This window comes from Schistocerca nitens, chromosome 9, assembly GCF_023898315.1.
Source record: "Schistocerca nitens isolate TAMUIC-IGC-003100 chromosome 9, iqSchNite1.1, whole genome shotgun sequence".
In the NCBI taxonomy this organism is placed as follows: Eukaryota; Metazoa; Arthropoda; class Insecta; order Orthoptera; family Acrididae; genus Schistocerca; species Schistocerca nitens.
The window spans coordinates 394043502-394063050 of NC_064622.1; the positions used below are offsets into that span (position 1 = coordinate 394043502).

At 38.8% G+C, this 19549-nt stretch overlaps 1 protein-coding gene across 1 annotated transcript in view; it reads right to left on the reverse strand.

Annotated features, from left to right (window-relative positions):
- Nucleotides 1-2333: 2333 nt before the first annotated feature.
- Nucleotides 2334-19549, reverse strand: part of LOC126203632 (sepiapterin reductase) — a 172680-nt gene continuing 155464 nt past the window's right edge. Inside the window, exon 3 of the mRNA XM_049938005.1 lies at nucleotides 2334-4994. Within this exon, the coding sequence (XP_049793962.1) occupies nucleotides 4453-4994 (542 nt within the window). The 3' untranslated portion in view covers nucleotides 2334-4452. The remainder of the gene's footprint in view (nucleotides 4995-19549) is intronic.

A 19549-nucleotide genomic window follows, 5' to 3' on the forward strand; every position in this document is an offset into this window, starting at 1 on the left:
TTTCTTCAACTGATAGTTCAGCCACATACTTTTTGGTAATCTTCTGAGTAAGCTGACTGACTGAAGATAAAACACCTGCATCTATTATTTTAAACAGCACAGTCTGTGACACTGCATTGAGGCCACAGGATACACAAGGGTCAGCAATGACGTTAGGCAGCAAAGAGCCTTCTATGAATTTAATCTGTGATTGGTTGTTCAATTCATGCTGGAATATCAGTGCCCCAATAGTAGCTGCACTTTAGCAACTTCTTCACAGTTTGACCAAGGACAGTGCTGGATCCCACACTTTGCCCAGGTTGATATGGCTATCTCTATTAATTAAATCATTCACTTAACTTATTTCCATTGATTCCTTCACCATAGTGTTCTAAAATTATGAAACATGCCTGAATTTTGACATCATCATACAGAATACAATGGCCAGCTTTGATGCAGTGCTCTGCCACAGGCAATTTATTGGGCTGTAAGAACTGCATCCTTCAGTGTTACATGCATCTCTCATGGATGGCATCTGCTCGATGTATGAAAGGCAACATTCACAGCAGATCTCGCAAAGCCAGCCTTGTGGAACACCAAGTTACCTTTGATGGCACTAATGAGTGCTGCTGTCTTCAGTGAAGAGTGAAAGATCACACTAACTTTATACTTGGTGAGGATCCACTCTACTTCTGATGACAGATTTTCTAACTCTTTGTACCTCATCTTCCTCATTCAATTTTAGGTTTCTCTGTAGTGCCTTGTGTATATTTTGTGGAGTGTTGGTACAAAAAGTCTTTTTAAATGTAGAAGATCTTCCCACAGATGACTCGTCAGCAATGCTATATGCACTAAAAACTCAAGTTTTAAGAAGGTGTGGTGACAGTTATTGGCATGTAAATGCAAGTCTGTATGAGTCAGTTTGTGATAAACCATGTGTTTCAAGATGCCACTACCTTTGCAATGAATCAAACATTCAAGACTTGAAGGTAGCTCCCCTTTTTGGCTTCCATTGTAAACTGAATATTACCATGGTTTAAAAACTCGGGTAATTCATTCTTACCATGGAACTCCACTACAAAGGTTTCATCAACTTACAAGTCAATATGTCATGAAATTATGAAGACACACATCTTCGGAGCCCTTGACAGAACAATTAGAGCCCTAATCAATGACACTCGCATTTTCCACAGTTCCAAAACTCCATCCTTTCCTGGCTTCTTTCACATGAGGAAACAATAAGGAGTCTAGGAAACAAAGCGGGACTGTATGGGTATTGCAGCAGTGGTGCAGTGTTGTTTAAACGATATGCACATATAACTGGTATGTGAGGCTAAGACTGTTGTTAAAGTGACAATGTCTATCCTGTTTTGGTTGACCCTTTCTTTCAGTTTTTGAATTACTTTGATGTAAAAAGCATTATTCACTTTTTGCCTCTTGGGTACACACTCATGAGGATGAAACTCTTGCAGTGAAACACAATTAACATGGCTTTTGCAATCACCTTTGGCACATGTGCCCATTAATGGGTACAAAGAGGCCAACTTCTGCCATTTTTATCTCTGGATCACATTCTAAAAATCCAAGTTGTGTAATTCGCTGCCTAAGAAATCAGGACCAGTTCAAAAGTTCTTGACAAAAAACACATGTATCACTCTGGTCATGGGCTAAATCTTTGGGGGCAAGTTTGCCACCCCATTTTCCTCACTGGTAAATCTTCAGGAATGATTTCTTGCACAGTGATTTTGTCCACCATTACATATCTGCTATTATCTGAGCACATAATGGAAAGCATTCAAAAGTTGGTGCACACTATTCACTGAATCTGCCATTTTGATTTTTAATGGACATCCACAACAGAGTTCATGATCCAGCTTCTCCCAACCCATCTTCAGCATTATGTGCCATCCCAGAACTTTTAATTTTGTGAAAGGACACATCCATAAAAGCCCTGCTGCAATACTGTTGCAGATTCCAGATTTGCTGAGCTCCACTCAAAATTTGAACAAGAACTGTGGATCAACAAAATATTGTTTTTTAACCTTATATTACACACTACAAAAGGACCACACCCTAAAAAAAAAGGAGCATTCAATCTTGATGAGAAAGAAGCTTAGGGCAATTGCCCATGTATGTATTATGCAACCTAGAGATCTCAACTACTGACCTTTCTCAAAGGAAGTACACTGTACTGAACAGTAGCATCAAGTAAACTTTGGTCAAGTTATTTTCTGGACAGATTTTGTACCAGAGCAGTTCTGTGTACACACCACAGTGTGAAATATGAAGAACAATTAAGTTTACATTGCAGAACAGTAAACTTTATTTTTATTTCTCTTACAAGGCAAAATGAAATGTTAATTTTATTTCGATAGTAGTTCTTTGAAATTCTATTTCCCGAAGTTAAGAAATTTGAAATGTTGTTTCAGTGCTAAGCAGAGAAACAGGGGTTACAATGATCTGATGCATTTAGGTTGCACACAGAGCAGGGAATATATTGTTTTCTTGGCATTTTATGATGAACCGGTAATTAAATACATTCCCTCCTTTCGATGTTTTTGACAAGAGTTGTGCAATGGAAGATTTTCTATGCTGGACTTGTAATGAAGGTATATAACAACTTAATTTGTGCAAATTTTGACACTTTTAGCACAGATAGGAGATTGCAATGATGTCAGGATCCTATTTTGGTGTGTTTATTTTGATATCAGGATGGGCAGACAGACCGAATTTATAACTTACAGTAAACATTAAATAATCAGTTTCAGCATTTCTGCAGCCTGGTGAGTTGTGCATTGAGATGAAAGTCAAGTTCTGTCTAAAACCTTTGTCATTTGCAGTTCATGCCAAATAAATATTCCAACCACCTTTCTCTGAACTTGCACCTCAAATATATTGACCTTTCAAGGTCCCATTATTCCTTTACTTAGTTGTAACACACAAATCCCCTTATTAATCATGCAGGAGTAACATATCTGAAAAAAATTCATGACTGAGATACTCATTGGACAAATGAACATTATATTTCTAACTTCACTGCTTTGTGAAATCCTAATAGTTTTGTTAGAGAAATGATTTACAATGAGACACAGGTTATGATGTTATGATATAATGAAGAAATGCTTATTGGTATTTGAGATGTATATTTTCAAAACTGGTTTTGTTCACAAACATTAAAACTGGGAGTCATGCAGGATACCATGTGGGCTGGATATCTGCACACAATCCATGCAAGTATAGGCCACATAACTTAAATAGGGCCCCTCCACCTCCACCAAACCACATGTGGTTGTGCAATACATGTATCATTCATGTGTGCATTTTAAAAGCAGTTTATTTAGACAACACAAATGATCATCAGACATAACATGATAGCAAAAAATGTTATTTCTGCTATTTACACATAATTTTATGATTACATGAGATATGTTATTAATTTGTGCTGCAAGTTTTGTCTTTTATGTATTTCATCTAATCACCACAAGACTGTGTGTTTCAGCATTGAACAGTGTTGTGGAATTGCCTGAATTCAGAAATGTAAATGCACAAAAGGGAAGGAAAAATTGTTTGTAACAAGATTTGGTTTACGTAATTTTAGATTTGCAGTCTTCTTTACAACTATGTGGCATTATTTAAGAGTTCATTGTTCATATTATTCATGTGGACACTATGATTTTAATTTTTTAAATTCATGTAGCTGTAAATTATGTGCTATTTGGATGATATCGTTAGACCTTCAGTATGGACTACAGTTTTCAAACAAGACGGAAATTCACTGTTTTGTATACCTGTCATTTATATTCATATTTATAATCATATATTAACACATAGAAGGTATCCTCCCCCACACAAATATCCACACTGTGGACATGATTCCGAGAGCCCTGTTTCAGAAATGCAATGATGTGCCTTCAAAGGAGTACACATTAATGATTCCATGATTTAACATTTTACTGTATAAAGATTCACTTCTTCTTGTCATTCATTACCAGAAATAATAAATTAAACACCAGTTGGTAATATATCACAAGTGAGGAAGTATGCTGGAACATAACTCAGACTTGGGTACCTGTAGTTTTCTGAGAGTGAGCTATCAATTATGCTAGCTGAATATGCTTCAGATACCTATTCAATTATTCAGCTTGTCACAGGCTTCTCTGAACGACCCCAAATTTTGCATCAGTTCTCCCACAATGCTGTGACACTAGCAGCCATAATGGACAAGTGAGCAGTACAAATTCTGCACAGTCGTGGGGTAGTTATAGAGTAATTACCGCTGTACAGTATGAATGTCTCATGCTGTTATTTCCAGGCATTTATCCCCCCCCCCTCCTCCTCCCTCCGTCAACATTTGTTAGAAGTCACTTGCCCTAGTTTTGAAAATACACACCTCATTTATTACTATAGTGTATCAGACTGGGACTTCCATGTTTTGCTACAGCTAGGTAGCACAGATAGAGGAAGCTAACGCATCTAGTCCTTGAGGTCATAGTAGTCAATGCGCTTCCCTGACTGGAAGGCACCTGTCTCCAGCACAGCAGCCAGACGTGCAGCTGTCTTCTCCGGGGAAACGATGTCACCACGCTTGCGCATATCTGAGAAGCTGTTGCGGATGGCTGGGTCTGAGGCACCGTTTTCTATACTGGCCACCATGTCTGTGTCCACAACACCAGGTGAATAGTTTAGCACAGCCAGTGATGCATTCTCAGCAGCCAGCACTGAGAAGTACATCTGACGAGCAGCACGACCCACACAATAGTACCCCAAAGATGGGAAGGGTTCCACGGCAGCTAGAGATGTGATGTTGACGATGTAACGCCGTGGGCCATCATCCCCCTGTGGTAGCAGAGCCAGGAACTGCGCGGTCAGCACTGCAGCGGAAGACACATTAAGTGCCAGGTAAGAGGCCCATTTGGCACTGTCTGCTAACTGTGCAGTACCCTCTGACAGGTCACCAACAGAGCCAGCACTGTGCACGATGATGGCCACCTCGTAGTCTGCTGTGTCCCCGCACTCTAGAACATCCACCATGCCAGTCAGAAAATAACACTGCAACTACAAAAGAACTGTTAAGAAAGCTAGAAATGACCCATATGGTAACCTTATGGCCCACTGTTTAACTAATTTCTAAACCCAAATCATAGTGAAGGCTTAACCATAACAATAACCCAATATCATATTTCATAGATCATGCACAATGAATCAAGACCATACTGTAGAGATGTGCCAGTTCATAATAGCTGCTTTAACCCTCCTACTACCAGAATGTTTCCTTTTCGTTGAGTACCACTGGGGTCATAAAGACCCAAAGTAATTTACATGGGATATATCGGCAGAATTTTAATGAACATAAAAACACACATTTCAGCTGTTCAACATGATAATCATTCTATTTTTATAAATGCTACACTCAAGAAACAAACAATTTAAACTGGCATCACACTGACCCCAGAATTACTCTGTGCAAAAACTGAGTAGATTTTAATGTGTGTAAATATAAAAATGAACAAAACATCATTGGATACAACTGACTCAGATGGAGAAAGTCATGTATTAAAAAATTTGGAAGCACAGAAGATACATATTTCTGTTGTCATTATGGGGTTGTATCAATAACAACGGTGCTAAGAGGGTTAAGTAACATTAGTAATTACTATGTTGCAGCCTGCATCTTGTTGCAAAATGATGAACATTTTAGTCAGTGCCCCAAGTGTAAAACTAAGTTATTTCACATCATAGTGGAACGTTACAATGATGTTCCATAGAACAAGCAAATAACTGGTGTTCATCAATGCAATAACTAAAATACTGGTACATCATTTTACAATATGATGGAGTCTAAAATGCAGAAGACTTTTATAAAAATTAAGATTGGCAATAAAACCTTACAAAGCTATTATTAAAGCCCCAATTTTTATGTAATTATGCATTCTTTTCCTTTGTTCATTTATCATAACATATTTTGATGTATTTCATTATATTACTTGTTTTTATATATTTTAACATTATGCTGTGTAAACTTACATATTATTGCTTTGCACTCATCTACATATTTCTCTACAACCTCAGTAAGCTGCTATCTCAGAAAAAATATCTGAATCTGAACTACGGTACCATGAAAGTTGATAACAGTAAGTAAACTAAATCTAAAAACCACATTCCAGTGCTATGAATGTGGTTGGATTATTAAGGACATGCTTCTGTTTAGTTTTCTAAGGTTTGGAGTTTTAGTTCTTAATAGTAAAGCAGATACAATAACAATTTGTTAAAGCAAATAGTGAAGCTGACTTACAGGACAAAGTCACATTAGCAACATATGAAGCAGACAGATGGTTTAATGAAAACAGACTCATTGTGAATGCCAAAAAAAAAAAACAATGTGGATCACCTTCAGACATATTACAAATAAAATAAAAACTAATCTTACAGTAGAACTGGGTAGTGTAAGATTGAACAAGCATCATACACTAAATTCTTGGGAGTATGGTTTGATGAACACTTAAGATGGGAAAAGCATGTAATATCATTGGACCAAAAATTAAGTCAAAAATGTTATATACTTAGAATGCTTAAAAGCTCATGTAATATTAAAACAGTGTTATGTGTTTATTTCTCATTCATGCACAGTTTATTAAGATACAGTGTACAGTTTTGGGGGAACAACAGTCTAACAAAACATTCATTTAGACTACAAAAGAAGGCAGTCAGAATAATAAAAGGTATAGGATATAGAGACTCTTGCAGGCAAGCTTTCAAAGAATTACAAATCATGACACTACCGTCCTTATAATATATGAAAGAAGATGTTTCTTAAAAGAACATGAGGAATTTTCTACATTAAACAGAGAATTTCACAGATTAGATTAGATTTACTTTCATTCCAATTGATCCGTAGTGAGGTGGTCCTCCAGGATGTGGAACATGTCAGAAAAACAACAATACATGACAAATATTTACAACTAAAACAAATAAGCTAATGTACCATTCCACAGGTCCCAAGTGGAATGATCGTCTTTTTTTAATGAACACTAAGAGTCATTTTACAAATACTAATGCACTCAATTTAAAACAAAAAAGTTTATTTCTTTATAAGGTAATAAACATGTAATACAACTACTGTAATACTTATTTACAATGAACACATTACTGCACTGAAATGGTGCAGAAGTTAGATTATACTTACACACACACACACACACACACACACACACACACAAATTTTCAATGAATTTCAGTAATGAACTTATATACAAATCAGTTGATTTTACTAAGAAATTCATCAATGGAGTAGAAGGAGTTGGTCACCAATAAATCCTTTAGGCTTCTCTTAAACTGAATTTCATTGGTTGTTAAGCTTTTTATGGCTGCTGGCAAGTTATTGACAATGTGTGTTCCTGAATAATGCACACCTTTTTGTACTAGACTAAGTGACTTTAAATCCTTGTGAAGATTACTCTTATTCCCAGTATTGATTCCATGAATATTCTTATTCCTAGTATTGACAACTACGAAACAAGGAATAGGAATGATTTCCACAGAGAAATTCATAAAACAGCTACATATCACAGTAGTGTACTATACCAACCCAAAATCCTCTACAGTGGTCTCCCCAAAGAACTAAAAATAATACCAAAACTGCACATATTTAAAAAAGAATTTAAAAACGTGTTATTGAGCAATAGTTTTTACAGTATTGAAGAGTTTATGAATCATTGACAATAAAAGCACAGTTAATATTTCTCTGACATAATAAATATGTGTAACTGCTCACATTTGAATACTTGCTGTTTCTATGAAAGTGTTAAACAGTGTTAATGTAAGAATGGAAATAATCTTTGATATGAGAATCACTAGCTTTTTTTTGTGTACATTGTTAACCTACTTGTATATTTTTATGTTAATGTTCTTATAGTTCTATTAAAATTATAATGTCTAAGTGACAAGTAAATTCAATTATAAATTTTCATGTACATGTATTTTAAATTGTAATGTTTATTAACAAGTCCTATGTCATTTTGATGATGTACTACGAGGACGCTAATAAATTGAATTGAATACTGTGTGTGGCATTGTAGCTGCCATTCTTGAGCGTAGAAAACAGTTTTGTGTGCAGTCAAGATTGGCAGTGGGACATAGAGAAAGACTACCAGCCACTGAGCTAGAACTAGGGAATGTGCACAAGCCAAGAAAAGTTTGCAAAACAGTACTCCTTAACCCCTGTTGCGTTATAAAATCATCCAAATTAAGATCCTTGGTAACAAACTGTTCACTCCTGATAGAGGGATTGTTCTATGTCAAGAATGCAATAAGCATATCAAGGGTTCTATGAAGCCCCAACTTCGGGAAGATATACATAGTGATGCACACACAAAGAACAACACTGTGCAATCATTAAAAAATTAATGTTAGAGATGCAGATTTGAAGGACTCCAGACTCAAACAATTGTTTCCAGAATGGCTCTTATAAACATTCCATGATATAAACTTCAAGTGCCTGAATATCATGCATTTCTGCAAAAGTACCATGGGCAATAGATTTCTGATGTACTGACATTAAGGGGGGATGAAATGGATTTTGGTCCAAAAAGTCCATTTTTCAAGAATATCACTTTCTTGATCTACACGGTTTAATCTATGTTGTCTGTGAATTTTATCATGATAGCAGCTTTAGAAATGCTTTTAAATTGTTAAACTGATTTACTCTGCACTGCAAGCCACTTCCAACTTTTCTGACATTTGGGAAACTGCTTGCTTCAGTGAAATTTGTCAGTGTGAAGGCTATTTTCTTTCAATATCTGTGGCTGACTATATCTCTGGCTGACATTTATATCTTTCCCTGAAAACGTTCTTGCATGTGGTTTATTTACAGTTTGACAATACTAACACATATTAGTAAGTGGAAGGTTGAATTCACAAACCTGTACATGGAAGTCAAGATTTATGCATAATGTATGGTGGAAAAACTGTGTTTAGAAAATGGAGTCTTCATGGGAATCAGTTTACCAACAAAAAAAGGGGAAGCAGCTCAAAATGAAGAACGTAAGCTCTCAGCTTCAGCATCAAAACTTGGGACAGGAGAATTGTACAGGTGTGCGAATGATGATATGGATTCCACTGGATTCTGACTTATTGATTTAAAGCCTCTCTGCCAGGCTATAAAGTTTTCATGTTCCTGTGTAAGCTGTAAAAATATGGAATGCATGAATGTTGTTGAAGAATAGAGTGGGAATAGCTTGAGATTTTAAATTAATTTGTAATTTATGTGGCTATGAATTTTCATTTTCCTCCTCCAAAAGGACTGACACTGGTATCCATGAAAGCAGTTTCGGATTAACATATGCTCTGAGATGCCTCAGACAGGGCAGGGAAGGAGGTAATTTATTGTGTGGTTTTCTGAAAATGCCCCCAACGTGTGCAAGATTTGAAAAAATAAATAAAGAAATGTCTCATGTTGTATGCAATACTACCAAAGTTTCTATGAAGAAAGCAGTGGATTGATTGGTGGAAATAAACCAAAAAGAAATAGATCCTGGAGTAGATCAGTGAATCTCCTATAAATGTTACTGACCTGTGCGAGTCTGTAGATGGGACGTGGATAAAAGGGGGTCACACATCTCCATATGGAGTTGAATCTGTAATTGGTATTGACTCAGGTAAAGTTTTAGATGTAGAAATTATGTCTAAATACTGCAACCAGTGTGCAACAAGGAAAAGTCCAACAATGAAAACAGTCAGAAACTGTGGCAAGAAAAGCATGCAGTAGCATGATTTAAAAATTATAGTGGCTCAAGTGGGGGCATGGAGGCTGCTGCAGTTGTGAGGATGTTCGAGATCTGAGAACTAGTATCATGTTAGATATACTAAATACCTTAGTGATGGAGACTCCTCCTTGCTCAAAGGTATAACAGATAAAAATCCATACAATACGACAACAGAAAAGTTGGGATGTGTTGGCCACATCCAAAAGAGGGTTGGTGGTAGGCTTCTTCACTTGCTGAAGGAGAAGAAAGGTGAAGTACATGAGGATGGAAAACCACTACGAGAAAAAGGCAGGCTTATTCTGAAAGAAACTGATTCAAATGGTTCAAATGGCTCTGAGCACTATGCGAATTAACTTCTGAGGTCATCAGTCGGCTAGAACTTAGAACTAATTAAACCTAACTAACCTACGGACATCACACACATCCATGCCCGAGGCAGGATTCGAACCTGCGACCGTAGCGGTCGCTCGGTTCCAGACTGTAGCACCTAGAACCGCACGGCCACTCCGGCCGGCGAAACTGATTCTCTTCAATTATTTTATAGGAGAGCTATCAGGAAAACCACACACAATTTAGAGGCAATGAGGCATGCTGTGGGTATTTTTTCCCCATAAACTATCCACTGGCCAAACACCAATGCACAATCTGTGTCCGAAAGACAATTGGTGTAAGTTCAACAACAGAAATGAGACTTTATTCACATAGACACTCATTACTAGAACATGTTATGAATGCAATTAAGCCCACATTCAGATTTCTTGCAAACCATGATTTATTGAGGAAGTGTCTTCATGGAAAGACACAAAATGCAAATGAAAGGCTGGATAATTTAATTTGGATTAGATGCTCAAAAAGGACATTCTGTGAAGTTTAAGTACCCAAAGTAGTTGTATTTGATGCAGTTTCATGTTGCAATAATGGAATCAATGGCAGACCTGAAGTTCTGAAGTGAGCTGGTATAGATCCTGGTGTGTTTACAACAAAAGCATTTTACACCATTGACAAAAGCAGGATTTTAAAACTGAGGCAAGCTTATCACATGTAGAAGTATGATAAGAAAATTTTTGAACCTCATTTTCTCTTATTTACACTTTTTTACATTATTAGAAGACTTTTCTCAAAAAGTATATGTGCTATGCTACAAAATTTTCAGGAACTGTTAGCAACGTGTTGCTGTCTTTCTGGAACTAAAAAATATGAGATCCTGCAATTATATTCTGATTTTTAGATGATTGTATGTCGAACAAAAAGTTAATTTTGGATGTGCAAAATTAAAAACTTTGTTAATGATACAATTTGTACCATAAATTAATAACTGTAGTTCAGTGGTCTTATAACCAACCTTCTCAGAACATTACAATAAAATTTTCAGATTAATTGCATGATTAGAATTTGAGTTATGGCTTTTTATAAAAAAGGCAATAAAAAATTAAAAATTCAAATTTCTTGCAAAATATTAATCCTGCATATTTTATTATATTTTTCTGTTGAAAAAAGCTCTTTTGCTTTACACATGGAAAATTTTAGATTTGTACATTAATAAATATGGCTCTAATGATTTTTTAAATAAACATTTACATTTTCCTTTACATCCCCCCTTAAGGAAACATAATTCATATTTTTGTTGCCAGCAGAATCTTGACATGTGTGCAGCACTATATAAGTAACTACAACACATACAGGGGTGATTTTATGATTATGCTACAAACTTTCAGGGATGATGGAGAAGGGTAAATTTATCAGACTGAGGTACAGGGCTCTGGTCCAGAAATGATCGAGTTGAATGTTCATTGAAAATTGTTACGATACCCCTGACTGTAAAATGAGTGTGCCAATACTGTTGTTGCTAAGATTGTAGAAATTCTGCCAAGTACTTAGGTGTAAACATTTGGATGACAACTGATCTAAACCAATGGATATGGTGTACTGTGTACAAAAATGAGCAGATCTGGTGAACAATGTCTGTACTGTAGGAAACTGCAACCTTGTCTGTAAGTTTAAACACTAATGTTGATCAGATCTAAACAAATTGAGTTGTACCTTTTGACTGAACTTGCAGATATGATTTTCATGTAGGGGCAAACAAATGGGAGCAGCAGAGAAGCGGGGAGGTCATACAGGACCAAATATCCATGCAGACAACATCCGGCTCTTATCATGTTTCCTACGTAGTTCCAGCAATTAAGTGCAACATGACAATTGGTACCACAGAAAAATGATTGGGGAGGATGACAAACTACTTGGGCCACCAACTTAGAAGAAGCAGTGCTTGCCCAAGTGGATGAGGCACCTGTAATCAACATTCAATCAGTAGCACATGAAACAAATGTTTCAGAGTACTGTGTGGCAACCATTATAGGAAACACAACTACATCTCTAACATCCACAGAAAGTGCATGCTTTCAACTTCTGCTGGATGTGAATCTGGTGTCATTTTTCATGGATGAAGTGTGTTTCACCAGAGACAGAATGGTAAATAATTGCAATACTCCTGTTTGCTGATAAGAATCCCCACACTACAGTCAATTTGTGGACAAGCATACTCAATGATTATGTATTACACCCACTTCTTCTTCCCCACTTAAATGCACTAGCATACACAATGTTTATCGGAGATATAATACCCTGGTTCCTGAAATGCTTCCCTCTTGTTATTCATCAACTGATGCGGTTCCAACATGATGAAGTCTTTCCTCACTTTGGGCTGAGGGTTTGTGAACAGTTGTGTCAGACAGTCTCAGAAAAGTGGATGGGCAGAGAAGGTCCTGTTTTGTGACCAGCTTGTTCAACTGATCTCAGCCCACTTCAATACTTCTTATGGGGCCATGTGAAAAGTCTTGTGTACAAGATGCCTGTTGAGACTGAAGAGGATTTCCTGCCAAGAAATCTTGCAGCCTGCAACACTGATCAAATGACACTGGGGTTATTAGAATGGGTATAACAGGACTTTGTGCAACAATACCATTGCTGCATTGATGCTGGGGGACTGTTGTAAACATAGCAGTTTGTGAAACTTGTGCAGGTAAGTGGAATAAATTATTACTGTACAACAGACTTAAGATTTTTGGTATACCCCACATCAAGTTATGGGCATTGTCACTAGCCTATCAACAGATGAATTTATTTGAGGGTATTAAGTAATTTCCAGTCGGTACTCTGTGTGTCATGTTCAGGATTCAGGAGTTGGGGATCATAGTTCGATTGCAGTGAGACGCTAAGGTGGAACTTCAGTAGATTTTCACTTATACCCTTTGACTTTGTCAGTTATGGAGCAGGCTCCCTTACATCAAACCTTTACATTTACCCTTGTGGCAAATATTTTTTCTTTCCGATGTAGAAGGCAGTTGTGACCCTGGTGTTCAATAAACTATTTTTGAAGATTGGTACTGTTTTTCTTGTGTACCTTTTACCACATGGCCTAGGAGTTTCATATATACCTGCCTTTCGAAAAGCAGATCATTTTTCATATATCCCAGAAGAGCTGCTATCTTGGTCAGTGTGAGTAAGATCACATTCACTTTATGTTTCTTCATTAGTGTGGCAAATTTTGAAGAAACATTTGCCCCATTATGGTAGGGAGGATGTAGATTACATCATTTCTTCTTTCTTTTCCTCTGGCTGCCTGGCATTTTCATGAGAAAATCTCTTTTACTCTGATGTTTTATATATCTATTTTTATTGACCACCTTTTCCAAGTGTACCAGTGCATCCTGCAGTCAGTCAGTGTGACTGAACACAGGCTCCATGTACTAAAGTTTTAGGTAAGCTCATAGTCTCCAAAGGATTGTGGCACCTAGAGTCCTGAAAGTATAAAGCAGTATGGGTGATTCCAGAATGAGATTTTCAATCCGCAGTGGAGTGTGTGCTGATATGAAACTTCCTGGCAGGTTAAAACTGTGTGCCACACCAAGACTCTAACTCAGGGCCTTTGCCTTTTGTGGACAAGTGATCTACCATCTGAGCTACCCTAGCACGACTCACGCCCCATCCTCTCCGTGAAAGGCAAAGGTCCCGAGTTCAATGGGGGAAACATCAATCTGTTCAAAATATTGATTACAAACTAAAAACTGAGTGGAGGTTAGCACATGCTTAAACAAGATGGTTATGCCTTCCTCATATTTAGTGCTAATCAGTTATAGACAGTCATGAGTAACTTAGTAAACAAGGAGAATATGTCAAAGGTAATGAGTAAAGCAGACCTTTTAAGTTTGAAAACTTAAAGTCTACTACCAACAACAAAAACAATAATAATAATATATGGTTCAACAGATTGGTGCAACTCTTTTGAATGGACACCAATTCAGCAACTCCCATGTTCCTGAGACAACAGCACCTGGTGTTCCCAGACAATCATCCATCAAAATGCTAATCAGGTGTAACAATGCTTAAATTTGTTGCCCAGGTGAGAACCAGTGTACTCAATGTGGCAAGGTTGTTGGCAACATACCATTAAAAATCTGCTAATTTAAGGGTATGATGTTTACATTCACTTACAAAAGTCTCCAGAACTAAGCTAACTGCTGCATTGGCACACCAGAAGTAGGTGCATCTGTGTTACTCACTGTTAGTCTGAAAGTCGATGATTTAGCATCTACCACAAGAAGGATTTATGATTTCTATTTTCTTCTGACAAGATTTGTTTTGTGGGTCTTAAGAAAGCTATAATCTGTGAGGCACAGAGATTTGTCCCTTCAGTCTGTTGATACCTTCCTTGGGCAGAGAACTGGAGCTCAGAAATGAAGCCATTTTCTCTGAAAAAGGACAGTGACATCCTTGCCAGTCTTACGATATGTTCTGTCCTCAAGTAAGTTGTACATTTTCTCTACGTATATGTGTCTCAGCCACCAATCAGTGGCAGTCTGTAGGAAGAACCACCATATTGGTATCATTCTGGAGATTACGAAGTGCCGCTCTTTCAGACAAGGACATCTTACTTTTTTGTGCTCAGGGTCTTTTAAGTCATCAGCGTGCTTCATATCTTATTTCTTCAGCAGCATCATCATCTAGTTTTCTGACAGCTTCTTCAATTCCTCTGGTAAAATATGGTAATGGCAAGGGCTTCTGTGTAGCTGCAAAATTCAAACATTTTCCCAAACAGCCACTGTCTTGTCGTCCAGGTCCTCAGTTGTTAAATTAAAAACAGAACATTTATATGACATTTCTTTCAGCTACGGAGTAGCTAGATGGTCGAACTTTGCAACGTGCCTTGCAGCAGAGTTTTGATGTGTCCAGTCCACTTTTGTACAAGTTAACCATAAGCCCAGCCCAACTACAGTTCCAGAAGATACTCCACTTTACCAATGGGCTATGGCATTTTTTGTTTGGCCATCTAGTGGTGTCCTACAGTGTTGTCATGAGGGGATTTGAATATCTACCAGGACTGCAGACATGTAACTGCAAAACAAAATCAATTACAGAACGTTTATATTTTGGGGTGATAATTCAAACTTTGTCATATCCCTTGTATGGTATATGTTGTGTCATATGTACAAGACACAGCCAGGGAAAAACTACCACAGGCACAAAAATACAAGCTGGTGCCAGTGCCAGAGAGATCTGCCACTTGTGCCAATTCCACCAGCCCCATAGGCAGTGCTGAGGATGAAGATATCAGCTCCGCCTTGACCAATTGAAAGCCAAGTACAAACCGCCAATGATCAGACGACGACAGACAGAAGTGTACTTGGAAGAAAGATGAACAGCTCTCATCCACTTGGTTATAGATCATTGTCCAGGGCTAACTTAGACAGGGAACATCATTTAGTGAGCTCTTAGAAATGAACAGACAGTAGTTGTAAATTGTATTTGCTATGTATTGTGAAGTTCATCTACAATTATTTGCACTTAGTTATTGAGGGCCTTTTTTGTGTTGTATTACAGTGTTGCAGACAACATTATTCAATAAATGACAAAGGTAAGTAAAGCTTTTTAATGCCTGCCTAGTTAGCCGTGTGGTCTGATGCATTGCTTTCCAGGTGGGAAGGCATGCCGGTCCCTGGCACAAATCCGCCCAGCAGATTAGTGTCAAGATCCAGTGTGCCGGCCAGTCTGAGGATGGTTTTTAAGGCAGTTTTCCATCTGCCTCAGTGGATGTGAGCTGGTTCCCCTTATTCAGCCTCAGTTACACTATGTCGGCGATTACTGCGCAAACACTTTCTCCATGTACACGTACAGCATAATTAGTCTGCCATGCAAACATTGGGGTTACACTCATCTGTTGTGAGATGTTCCAGGGAGGGGGGGGGGGGGGGGCTCAACTGGGGACTGTACCGCACAATAACCCTAGGTTTGGTGTGGCGGTGGGGTGTGTGGACTGCTGTAGCCTGTTGAGAGGTTGTGTACCACTGAGGGCTAAGGAGGGGACAAAGCCTCCTTGTCATTTCTAGGTCCTCAGTTCCATACAATACAATACAAACCTTTTTACCTCATTTGTGTGACTTTGGTAGTAATTTGTTGAAGTGTTGTCGAACCTTAGTTCTCCTATCCTGTTACCTGACCCTGGGGCATAGCTCTGTAACAGTGGCAGGGAGAAACCATCTTAGTGGTGTACAGCTCCAGCAGCTGTTTCACAAACTCGGCCTACCATAGGAACAGTGGCAACTCCGCCTCCACAGCAGTAGTGATGAGGCCTTTACGAAACTGGCGATGAGGGTTTACAAAAGTATCTACACTCCCTTCTATAGCATCTAACTGGTGAAGAATAAATGTGATTTGCCATGATTCTGGTGATTGTGACATTTCTAACCAGTTAACTAATTTAAGGCCGCTCTGTGTGAACCACTGTAGTAGGCTTTATTAATTTAGAAAAGGCCTTCAGCAATGTAAATTGCTGTAAGACGAAAAGTATAAGTCTCACTGAGCTAGACTATGTAGGTAGCTTAACAAGAAACAGACGAGAGTTGCTAAAACAGGATACTGAGGCAAAAGTTACTATTGTAAGTACAGGAGTTGGACAAGAATATGGAAACGCGATGACAGATGAAGCATGCAGGATGCACTGTCATATTTGACCACAAAAGACAATCATGCAATATCCTCAATACGATGCAAGTGCCAGCTTTGGTCAGAATAGTTTTCTTTGTAGCTGTGGGTGCTGCTGCACCACAGAATAATTTCAGTGTATACGCCTAAATTTTTTAAAAGTTCTACGCGACAAGCTCAGAGCTGAGGAAGCCAGCACAGGACCAGTGAGCCAATCTGAATGTCAACATAGTGTACAGCTAATGTAGCAGAAGAGAGGATGCAAGGCAAGCATTGCCACACAGCCTCTGAGCAAGGAAAGCAGAGGAGCTAACACCACAGTACAACATAACAGGGTAGTATGGAGTAACACTCTGTAACTTCAAGCTCCCGAGTGCCACTGAAATAGTCAAACATGAAAAAAGACCCAAGCTCAGAGACCCAGAACAATTCTTGAATCATCACAGCAAGGCAAGGAGTACTGAAGACATCAATAAATGAGTGAAAATATGATCATGCACACACAGCCACTGTGCGATAGGTATGTGCTTGGCATTTTAAATAATGGAGCTTTCGGATCTCAAAGACACATCCAGCCATGCCACCATCCTCTCCATGTTGCTGTAATCAGAGAGAATGATGGACTATTTAGTTTCTATGAAACCATGATAAGCTCATTGGTTACAGTCTGTGTGCTTGCTAACTTCAACACTGAGACGTAGCCGACCACAGCTGCGGTCTGCCATTACTGCCTAATGGGACATCACAGATAAGAAGACTAGTATGCTGCCAGTTCTCCTCCCACTGAGGATCCATTGTGGATGATATGTAAGCAGGTATCTTCACTCCATACAGCTGTAGCACATTAGTGCAGCCCTAGGCTGACCCTTAACCATCTGTTGCAGTCCTGATCAATACAAAATGGACGACAAGGTCTAGTCTTCATGACAGTCGACATACTGGACCATGTAGTTGGCTATCCTCACCTGATCACGTGACAGACTGTGTATGAGAGTGTTCAGGTGTGGGGCCATACTGTACAGCAGAACATTTAGAACATGTGACACCTACCAATCTCCACAGTGACACCTGCACAACAACGCATGGCCACCACTCACTGATCTGTGGCTCTGATATCACAACCTGCTGACAGGGCACATCAGCACTTCTTCGCGGCTCGTGCTGATGCTCAACCACCGTATGCTACACTCTGTAAACTCATCCTGGCAAATAAATGGTACTATATAAACCATTATGTCACTAGCACCTCCAGGCATAATCTGAACCATCCTTCCATACACTGTGCTCACCTTCCTGCACACAAAGTGAACTCAGCTCCTCAGGTTGCAACATTGGTGTCAGAATCAGCTTCACCTCGGGACTTCGACGGCAGTGGAGCCACATCTGCAGTTCCAACACAATATGATGTGATGAGTGAACATTTTCTTTATTGACAGCCTTCTTGTTGTACATGCATATCTGGTTGGGCTATATCAACTCACAGAGACATCAGCAGCACCTTGAAGGTGTCATTTGTTAAACCACAGCAGCTTGCAGACTTCCTATTACTTAGAGGGAATATCAGGGAATCATATTTAATACCAGCACAGTTTAAGTTTTATAACCTGTCAGGTCACAGACTGCCACAAACCAAGGCTCTGCCAGCCTCATCTAGTATTTGTAGATGATTTGGGCATTTGGCACAGGATTGTTTGGAGTACCACTGGGTAGTAACACAGTGAAAGGATTAATGCATGAATAGTTTGTGTGTTTTTTGAGTGGAGTTTCTCTATCCATGCTTCTTTCTTACAAATGGTAGTGGAAGATTACACAAAATTCCAGACACATCTACTGCTGTTACAGGTGAGACTGTTGCCTGTTTGACAGACTGGATACAGGTGTCATCAAGTTTGAATTCTAAGTAACAGCTACAAAAATAGGAGCTATGAATAATGGCAGGCTGAAGTTCTACAGGCTGTGGTTCAACAGCTGTGATTGGGGTCAAAGGAAACTAAGGCAGTAGTGAGTGTATCCTCTCCTCCTTTTCTTGATCCATCGGCAGCTACCATGATAACACATACTTCTGGCAAATCAACATGGGATGTAACTGTTCATAGACAATGTTAGGGCTACCACCACCACAAGGAGTGGCTGGACAGATGAGACTTCTCTCCATGTGACTGATTTACAACTAAAAGACAAAGCCAAAACAGATGTTTTGTACCACAAAGTTCTTAGTGAAGCTGACTGCTTAGGACAGCATTATCAGAATCAAAACAGCACAGGATTCTTCCAAGGAAAATTGAATACCATAACACAGAAACATAAGGAATTGGTGCAGACTGTTTTGGATATGATCCAGAAGATCAGTGTGTCAATGTACCAACTGATGCCAAACACAGAAGCCGATAGTCTTGCTGTGGGGAGCAGAAAATAGGGCTTTAGTTGGGTTTCTACTCATATCTCCTTCCCCTCCCCCCCCTCCTTCCTGAGGTGTCATGTAGGATGAGGATGGAAAATCCTGGGGACTTGGCTGCAATCCTTAGAGTCACTGCACAAGTAGGAGAGATTGACATTGCCACAAGAGTAGGTACAGAACACTGATTTTTTTCCTTCAAAGGTAAAGTGTAATAGATGTTGGTGTAAAGATCATGTACAGAAGCAATGTCAGCAACCCGAATGCTTAACAAGTGGACAAGTTGGACACCAAGCACAGGACTGTGGATATCAAAGGCAGGAAAAATAACATCAGCAGAAGAAGCAATTAACAAACAAGAGTGCTTCAGCCATCAGTAGCCATTCCCAATAGTATGTAATACTGCACATATAACTGCACAGATTGCTGCTTG